General features: G+C 48.3%; 1 protein-coding gene across 1 annotated transcript in view; it reads left to right on the plus strand.

The window, feature by feature from the left end:
- Nucleotides 1-332: 332 nt before the first annotated feature.
- Nucleotides 333-9,919, plus strand: part of OAS3 (2'-5'-oligoadenylate synthetase 3, 100kDa) — a 31,364-nt gene continuing 21,777 nt past the window's right edge. The window contains exons 1-3 of the mRNA XM_011997911.1: nucleotides 333-672; nucleotides 6,337-6,619; nucleotides 9,364-9,539. Coding sequence (XP_011853301.1) covers nucleotides 496-672; nucleotides 6,337-6,619; nucleotides 9,364-9,539 — 636 coding nt within the window. The 5' untranslated portion in view covers nucleotides 333-495. The remainder of the gene's footprint in view (nucleotides 673-6,336; nucleotides 6,620-9,363; nucleotides 9,540-9,919) is intronic.

Below are 9,919 nucleotides of genomic sequence, written 5' to 3' on the forward strand. Positions count from 1 at the left end.
CAACATAGGAGTTCTCTGTTTATTAAATCCTGAATTTTTTTTTTTCACGTAAAACCTGCACATTTCTGAAATGCTCACAGTATGTTACTCAATATGTACCCATACGTTCTGTGGACCTGCTTCTGTCAAGATACTTTGTTAGGTTGTGATTAGTTCGTTGCAGCTGGTGGTTGCAGGGACGGCTGGAAGCAAGGAGAGGAAGAAGAGGAAGGAGAGGAAGTCGTAGCTGGGAAGGGAGCCAGGAAGTGGGTGCCAGATCCAGGAGCTGCTAGAAAGAAACGAAACTGAAAGCAGGGAATTTACCAAGTTTGGGGAGGAGGAGTGAAACCTAAGGAAGACAGGACCAGCAGTGCTGGTCCCCATTTCACGCCACTCGCGAGACCGACGACCTAGGTCCTGCCGAGCTGGGCGTGGTGCGGAGAGCCGAGCAGGGAAACCAGAAATCTGAAGGCCGCGCCAGAGCCCTGCTTCCCCTTGCAGCTGCGGCAGGTGGCCATGGACTTGTACCGCACCCCCGCCAGCGAACTGGACAGGTTCGTGGCCACAAGGCTGCAGCCGCGGAAGGAGTTCACAGAGACGGCGCGGCGCGCCCTGGGCGCCCTGGCCGCTGCCTTGAGGGAGCGCAGGGGCCGCCCCGGAGCTGCTGCCCCGCGGGTGCTGAAAATCGTCAAGGTGAGGTGCCGCCTCGGGGTCTTTATGTGTCCAAAGGGGACAGTCCTGGGAGGACGCTTAAGCCTCACATAGCCTTAAGGTGGGGGTGGCTTTTATCCACTTGTGCACCTCTCATTCATTTCTTTAACAAACACTTCCAATGTGCTAGCCCTGTGCTAATTCCCCTGAACATACGAGCCAGGTAGGTACTCTTAAGTCTGCTTGACAGATGGAGAGACTGAGGCACAAAGCGGCACAGTGACATATCCAATCCCGTAAGAGGCCCAGCCAGGATTCAAATCCAAGTAGCCTGATTCCTGCATCTCTGTTCTCAGAGGCTGCCTCTCATCCGTTTTCATTTACTCACTCACTCACTCACTCACCCAGTCATTCAGACAGGCTGGGGACCTCACACTATGCCAGACCCTAAGGATACGGAAGTAATAATACTCTATAACAGCCAGAATAGCCCAATTTATCGAGACATTACCAAATAACAATGAAAATTATCTCATTAAATGAGTATTACCTCGTTTCATCCCCACATTCAGTGAGGTAGGTATTATTGTACCTGTTTTATGGATAGGGAAACTGAGGCTAAACGCCAAACTACTGCTCTGAGTCACTTTTTTTTTTTCTTTGAGACAGGGTCTCGCTGTGTCACCCAGGCTGGAGTGCAGTAGCATGATCTTGGCTCACTGCAACCTCCGCCTCCCGGGCTCAAGTTATTCTCATACCTCAGCCTCCCAAGTAGCTGGCACTACAGGCACACTCTACCACTCCTGGCTAATTATTCGCATTTTTTTATAGAGATAGAGTTTTGCCGTGTTGCCCAGGCTGGTCTGGAACTCTTGGGCTCAAGTGATCAACTTGCCTTGGTCTCTCAAAGTGCTGGGATTACCGGTGTGAGCCACCATGCCCAAGTAATTTTTGCATATTTTGTAGAGATGAGATTTCACCATGTTGCCCAGGCTCCAGGTCACTTTTTGTCACTTAAATACAGCCACACTGACACTGTGATCCCAGGACACTCACAGATTCAGGGAGGAGACAAGTCATGAGCTACCTTATCCTCAGGGTAAATTCGGGGGTACCAGGAGCGGATGGACCGAGGGAACCTGGGTGTGCTAAAGCAGATTTGGAGGTTGTCAGGAGAGGGAGTGAAAACGCAGAGTAGAAATGGCCTCAGAGCACCTAGTGGTTTCCTGGGGCTGACTCTCAGCTTGGGAGGTGGGGAAGGAGGACACACTTGTTGCCTAGGAGGTGTGAAGTCCCGTTTCTACCTCGGAGACGGACAGGAGGGATTTCTGTGCAGCAAGAGAAAGCCCTGGCATCTCTAGCTTCCCTGGAAAGGGGTACGGCAGGCGGGGGGTCTCGAGCACAATCTCCGTGTGCTTTCATTTCCTCCTTTATAAAGTGAGCACTGTGCTTTTGCTTCCTCTTTTGTAAATTGGTACCTTCCTTCCAGGGCTGTGAGGAAGGTTCAATGAGATGAAAGTGTGTGAAACATGCAGGAAGTGCCCAGCCTGTAATAGTCCCTCTTCCCACTTTGTCAGCAGCCCCCACATTGCGGGAGCTGGAAGTAAAAGGACTGGCATAATCATCGGGATAAGTAGGGGGGCCCAATGCGGGGCAAGACTTGCTCCTGGAGGGCTCCATCCTGGTTCTTGCTGTTTACTGGCTGCGTAACTCATTTCACCATCTGAGCCTCACTCCCCATATCTGCAACCACATGTAACTACATCACAGTTGTTTTGTGTTGAAAGTGAAAGTAGAGACGTCAGATCCCAGACACAGAACAGTGGCTCTGACAATGTTTAGGAGTTTCTTTTCCAAATCCTCAGGTTGGAAGCTTTGCTGAAAGAAACACTGATCACACAGGTCTCAGAAATTGAGTCATACCACAGTTCTGTACCCATTCTGAGCAAAGATTGCGAACGTGTGTTCTGCAAAGCAGAATTTGTTTTACCTGTGGTCTTGAGTTTTTAAAAAGTTAGTTGCCAACATTTAAAAATCATGGCTATAGGCCTGGCACAGTGGCTTACTTGGCCTGTAATCCTAGCACTTTGGGAGGTCAAGGAGGGCAGATCGCTTCAGGTCAGAAATTCAAGACCAGCCTGGCCAACATGGTGAAACCCCATCTCTACTAAAAATACAAAAATTAGCCGGGCGTGGTGGTGCACATCTGTAGTCCCAGCTACTCGGGAGGCTGAGGTGGGAGAATCGCTTGAACTCATGAGATGGAGGTTGCAGTGAGCTGAGATAGTGCCACAGCACTCCAGCCTGGGCAACAGAGCAAGACTTTGTCTCAAAAATAAAACTAAAATAAAAAGTATGGATTTAGTCCAGCACGGTGGTGCATGCCTGTAGTCTCAGATACTTGGGAAGCTGAGGCAGGAAGATCACTCGAGCCCAGGAGTTCCAAGCTGCAGTGAGCTATAATCGTGTCTGTGAATAACCACTGCACTCCAACCTGGGCAACATAGCAAGACCCCATCTCTTTAAAAAAAAAAATGTAAAAACTAGCCAGGCATGGTGGCATGTGCCTGTAGTCTCTACTTGAGAGGCTGAGGCAGGAGGATCACTCGAGCTTAGGAGTTGAAGGCCGCAGTGAGCACGATTATGTCACTGCATTCCAGCCTGGGTGACAGAACAAGACCCTGTTTCTATGGAAAAAAAATCATGAATTTACATATTAAAATTGCTTCTCTTGAAATCTCAAGCCTGGCTACCCTGGACCTACATTCCTGCGTGGCTTCAACATCTAGAGCTATGTGGCCACAGTCTCTCCCCAGCACCCTCACCTCACTTAAGTCGCCTGCCAGGTTGCAAGGCCACTAGAATTGGACAGTATGAAATTCTGAGTTATTTTTCTCTGCCCAGGGAGGCTCCTACTGACACTGTGATCCCAGGACACTCACAGATTCAGGGAGGAGACAAGTCATGAGCTACCTTATCCTCAGGGTAAATTCGGGGGTCTAATTCCCCTGAACATACGAGCCAGGTAGGTACTCTTAAGTCTGCTTGACAGATGGAGAGACTGAGGCACAAAGCGGCACAGTGACATATCCAATCCCGTAAGAGGCCCAGCCAGGATTCAAATCCAAGTAGCCTGATTCCTGCATCTCTGTTCTCAGAGGCTGCCTCTCATCCGTTTTCATTTACTCACTCACTCACTCACTCACCCAGTCATTCAGACAGGCTGGGGACCTCACACTATGCCAGACCCTAAGGATACGGAAGTAATAATACTCTATAACAGCCAGAATAGCCCAATTTATCGAGACATTACCAAATAACAATGAAAATTATCTCATTAAATGAGTATTACCTCGTTTCATCCCCACATTCAGTGAGGTAGGTATTATTGTACCTGTTTTATGGATAGGGAAACTGAGGCTAAACGCCAAACTACTGCTCTGAGTCACTTTTTTTTTTTCTTTGAGACAGGGTCTCGCTGTGTCACCCAGGCTGGAGTGCAGTAGCACGATCTTGGCTCACTGCAACCTCCGCCTCCCGGGCTCAAGTTATTCTCATACCTCAGCCTCCCAAGTAGCTGGCACTACAGGCACACTCTACCACTCCTGGCTAATTATTCGCATTTTTTTATAGAGATAGAGTTTTGCCGTGTTGCCCAGGCTGGTCTGGAACTCTTGGGCTCAAGTGATCAACTTGCCTTGGTCTCTCAAAGTGCTGGGATTACCGGTGTGAGCCACTGTGCCCAGGTAATTTTTGCATATTTTGTAGAGATGAGATTTCACCATGTTGCCCAGGCTCCAGGTCACTTTTTGTCACTTAAATACAGCCACACTGACACTGTGATCCCAGGACACTCACAGATTCAGGGAGGAGACAAGTCATGAGCTACCTTATCCTCAGGGTAAATTCGGGGGTACCAGGAGCGGATGGACCGAGGGAACCTGGGTGTGCTAAAGCAGATTTGGAGGTTGTCAGGAGAGGGAGTGAAAACGCAGAGTAGAAATGGCCTCAGAGCACCTAGTGGTTTCCTGGGGCTGACTCTCAGCTTGGGAGGTGGGGAAGGAGGACACACTTGTTGCCTAGGAGGTGTGAAGTCCCGTTTCTACCTCGGAGACGGACAGGAGGGATTTCTGTGCAGCAAGAGAAAGCCCTGGCATCTCTAGCTTCCCTGGAAAGGGGTACGGCAGGCGGGGGGTCTCGAGCACAATCTCCGTGTGCTTTCATTTCCTCCTTTATAAAGTGAGCACTGTGCTTTTGCTTCCTCTTTTGTAAATTGGTACCTTCCTTCCAGGGCTGTGAGGAAGGTTCAATGAGATGAAAGTGTGTGAAACATGCAGGAAGTGCCCAGCCTGTAATAGTCCCTCTTCCCACTTTGTCAGCAGCCCCCACATTGCGGGAGCTGGAAGTAAAAGGACTGGCATAATCATCGGGATAAGTAGGGGGGCCCAATGCGGGGCAAGACTTGCTCCTGGAGGGCTCCATCCTGGTTCTTGCTGTTTACTGGCTGCGTAACTCATTTCACCATCTGAGCCTCACTCCCCATATCTGCAACCACATGTAACTACATCACAGTTGTTTTGTGTTGAAAGTGAAAGTAGAGACGTCAGATCCCAGACACAGAACAGTGGCTCTGACAATGTTTAGGAGTTTCTTTTCCAAATCCTCAGGTTGGAAGCTTTGCTGAAAGAAACACTGATCACACAGGTCTCAGAAATTGAGTCATACCACAGTTCTGTACCCATTCTGAGCAAAGATTGCGAACGTGTGTTCTGCAAAGCAGAATTTGTTTTACCTGTGGTCTTGAGTTTTTAAAAAGTTAGTTGCCAACATTTAAAAATCATGGCTATAGGCCTGGCACAGTGGCTTACTTGGCCTGTAATCCTAGCACTTTGGGAGGTCAAGGAGGGCAGATCGCTTCAGGTCAGAAATTCAAGACCAGCCTGGCCAACATGGTGAAACCCCATCTCTACTAAAAATACAAAAATTAGCCGGGCGTGGTGGTGCACATCTGTAGTCCCAGCTACTCGGGAGGCTGAGGTGGGAGAATCGCTTGAACTCATGAGATGGAGGTTGCAGTGAGCTGAGATAGTGCCACAGCACTCCAGCCTGGGCAACAGAGCAAGACTTTGTCTCAAAAATAAAACTAAAATAAAAAGTATGGATTTAGTCCAGCACGGTGGTGCATGCCTGTAGTCTCAGATACTTGGGAAGCTGAGGCAGGAAGATCACTCGAGCCCAGGAGTTCCAAGCTGCAGTGAGCTATAATCGTGTCTGTGAATAACCACTGCACTCCAACCTGGGCAACATAGCAAGACCCCATCTCTTTAAAAAAAAAAATGTAAAAACTAGCCAGGCATGGTGGCATGTGCCTGTAGTCTCTACTTGAGAGGCTGAGGCAGGAGGATCACTCGAGCTTAGGAGTTGAAGGCCGCAGTGAGCACGATTATGTCACTGCATTCCAGCCTGGGTGACAGAACAAGACCCTGTTTCTATGGAAAAAAAATCATGAATTTACATATTAAAATTGCTTCTCTTGAAATCTCAAGCCTGGCTACCCTGGACCTACATTCCTGCGTGGCATCAACATCTAGAGCTATGTGGCCACAGTCTCTCCCCAGCACCCTCACCTCACTTAAGTCGCCTGCCAGGTTGCAAGGCCACTAGAATTGGACAGTATGAAATTCTGAGTTATTTTTCTCTGCCCAGGGAGGCTCCTCTGGCCGGGGCACAGCTCTCAAGGGTGGCTGTGATTCTGAACTTGTCATCTTCCTCGACTGCTTCAAGAGCTACATGGACCAGAGGGCCCGCCGTGCAGAGATCCTTAGTGAGATGCGGGCATTGCTGGAATCCTGGTGGCAGAACCCAGTCCCTGGTCTGAGCCTCAAGTTTCCTGAGCAGAGCGTGCCTGGGGCCCTGCAGTTCCGCCTGACATCCATAGATCTTGAGGACTGGATGGATGTTAGCCTGGTGCCTGCCTTCGATGTCCTGGGTGAGGGGTTCCTGGACTGTTCCAGGGTTGGGGGCAAGATCACTGGGAACAACACAGGACTTCCAATTCTAGCCCAGCCACCGACTTGCTATGTGACCTAGGCCAGCCTCTACCCCTCTCTCAGCCTCAGTTTGGGGACTAAACATATTGGACTTGTGCCAGACAAAGGCAGAGAAAGCCCAGTTCCTCCTGGATCTGTGGTCCTGCTGTCAAGATGCTTGGCCCTCCCACAGGCATCTGGTAGTTTCCCTCAGCCACTGCCTGGAGCAGTTACTGCTCAGCCCTTCCACAAATATTCCCGAAAGCTAAGCCAAGTGGACATGTGGCTAGCAGTAGGGGCCTGGGGACAAAACCAGATTTCTGCAAAATCTTGTATTTTATCTTGAAAACATTAATGTGATTTTTGCATTCTTCGTAATATACCTGTGCTTGAGTTAAGATAAAAATATGTCTTTGTGTCCTCATCTGTAAAATGAGGATAATACCAATGGGGATATTAGTAATCTTATCGAGTTGTCAGAAGAATTAAATGCGTTAATATATGTAATCAAACATAGAAGTGTGCCTAGTGGGCCAGGTGCAGTGGCTCGTGCCTGTAATCCCTTTGGTCAAGGGAGGCCAAGATGAGAGGATTGCTTGAGCCCAGGAGTTCAAGATCAGCCTTGGCAAAACAGCAAGCTCTAATCTCTACAAATAATAATAATTTAAAAAATAGCCAGGTGTAGTACTGCATGCCTCCCTGTGGTCCCAGCTACTGGGGAGGCTGAGGTGGGAGGATTGTTTGAGCCCAGGCAGTGGAGGCTGCAGGGGGCTGTGATTTTGCCACTACAATCTGTCTAAGACTTCTTAAAAAAAAAAAAAAAAACATGTCTAGCATGTGGTAAGGGTTGTAAGAGTGTTTGCTATTATTATTTCTATTATTGTTGTTGTTTCTATTATTATTGTTATTATTATCATTATTTACCTTGATGATCTGGGGGATAGCTTTATCCTTTGGGCAGGTAGCCACATCCCCTATGCCTGGTACCCCATGCCTAGTGTATCCACTTACTAGGTACACACATACACACACACACACACACACATTTTTAAGACAGGGTCTCATTCTCACCCAGGTTGGAGTGTAGTGGCATGATCTTGGCTCACTGCAACCTCCATCTTGGGTTCAAGCAATCCTCCCACCTCAGCCTTCCGAGTAGCTGGGACTACAGGCATGCACCACCATGTCTGGCTAATTTTTTTTTTTTTTTTTAATAGAGATAGGGTTTCACCAAGACCAGTAGGCTGGTCTTGAACTTTTGGGCTCAAATAATCCACCTGCCTCAGCCTCCTAAAGTGCTAGGATTACAGGCATGAGCCACCACACCCAGGCTGGGTACACATATATTAGTCATAATGGTTACTACTTATTAAATGCTTAACTATTCCAAGAACTTGACATGTTTTATCTCATCAGTTCTTCACAACAAACCTATGAGGTCTGTACTGTTTCAGCTTCAGTTTCACCAATGGGGAAACTGAGGCTCAGAGACATACAGTGACCCACCCAAAGCCACACAGCAGGCAAGCGGTAGCAGCAACCTCAGGGAATTATGGAGAGTGTTTACTTCTCCCAAGTCACGCCCATGGGAGTGGTGGAGGAAAAGGTGCATCCTGTAAAGTCCACCAGCTCTGAGCTCAAATCCTGACTCCATCGCATGCTGGCGGTATAACCTTGGGCAAAGCATGGAATTTCTCTGTGCCTCAGCTTTCTCAGCTATCAAATAGGATGAAGAACTCTACTTGCCTCATAGGGTTGTGGTGGAGATACATGTAAAGACCTTCAGTCCAGTGCCCAGTATGCAGTAAAATATAGATAGATAGATAGATAGATAGATAGATAGATAGATAGATAGATAGATAGTTTTTTGTTTTTGTTTTTGTTTTTGTTTTCTGATCTCGCTCTGTGCCTCAGGCTGGAGTGCAGTGGCATGATCTCAGCTCACTGCAACCTCAGCCTCTTGAGTTCAAGCGATTCTCGTGCTTCAGCCTCTGGAGTAGCTGGGATTACAGGCGAGTGCCACCATGACTGGCTAATTTTTGTATATTTTTAGTAGAGAGAGAGTTTCACGATGTTGGCCAGGCTGGTCTCGAACTCCTGACCTCAGGTGAACTGCCCACCTCGGCCTCCCAAAGTGCTGGGATTACAGGTGTGAGCCACAGCCCCAGGCCTGTAGTAAAAAATATCAACAACCACTGCTAAAGGATCAGGGCTTTTTGCCTTTTATTGCTTGGGCATCATTTTCCTCTCCGTGACACCCCTTAATTAAGGGTATGTAGAGTGGTGTTTCGAGGAAGGCTCACGGAGGGAGGAGAGAGCTGCCAGGCTGCAGGTTCTGCTGACTCAGCTGGAAGTATCTTTCCTGTTTAACCATCTTAGAATGCAGCTGCTCTTCATTGAGCTGTTGCTCCAAGGACTGCCTGGCCATTTGGGAGGGAGGGACTCTCCCACTGCATTCTGGAGGGCCGCTTTTCTTCCCAGACTCCTGAAAAGCTCCGGGCTCTCTTCCCAGTCCCCCGACTCCCATGTTGCCAGATTTCTTCCCCTCCAAATTCTTCCCATTCTCTCTCAGTGCCCCAGGCCGAGCTCGCCAACCTCCATCCTGGGTTCAAGCAATCCTTCCACCTCAGCCTGTGGGCTGCCCACCGCCCTCCATCCTGTGTCCTCAGTGCCCTTCCTAACTCACAGTGCTTCACACCAACAGGTCAGGCCGGCTCTCGCGTCAAACCCAAGCCACAAGTCTACTCTACCCTCCTCAACAGTGGCTGCCAAGGGGGCGAGCATGCGGCCTGCTTCACAGAACTGCGGAGGGACTTTGTGAACATTCGCCCAGCCAAGTTGAAGAACCTGATCTTGCTGGTGAAGCACTGGTACCACCAGGTGAAGCCCCTTGGGAGGGTTGCTCCAGACACGTGACTATTTGCTTTGTACTTCCATAGTCGTGAAACTGTTGTCATACATTTAGTGGCCATTCATGTTCTCTTTCTGGAAATTATCTGTTTATGTACCTTGTGCATTATTTTCTCCTGGGTTAGCTGTCTTGTTATTGATTTGTTGAAGCTTTTTATATATTGTGGATACTGATCCTTATTTAGTTAATATAATGCATTCTTCCAGTATTCTTCCAGTCTGTGACTTGGGCTTTTGCTTTGTTTAAAGGTTATTTGTAGGACAAAATATTTAAATTTTAATGTACTCAGATATATCCTTTGAAAAATGAGTTATTCTTAGTGTATCTTTTTTTTTTTTTTTTTTTTTTT

The sequence above is a fragment of the Mandrillus leucophaeus genome, unplaced genomic scaffold, assembly GCF_000951045.1.
Source record: "Mandrillus leucophaeus isolate KB7577 unplaced genomic scaffold, Mleu.le_1.0 Scaffold55, whole genome shotgun sequence".
NCBI classification, from domain to species: Eukaryota; Metazoa; Chordata; class Mammalia; order Primates; family Cercopithecidae; genus Mandrillus; species Mandrillus leucophaeus.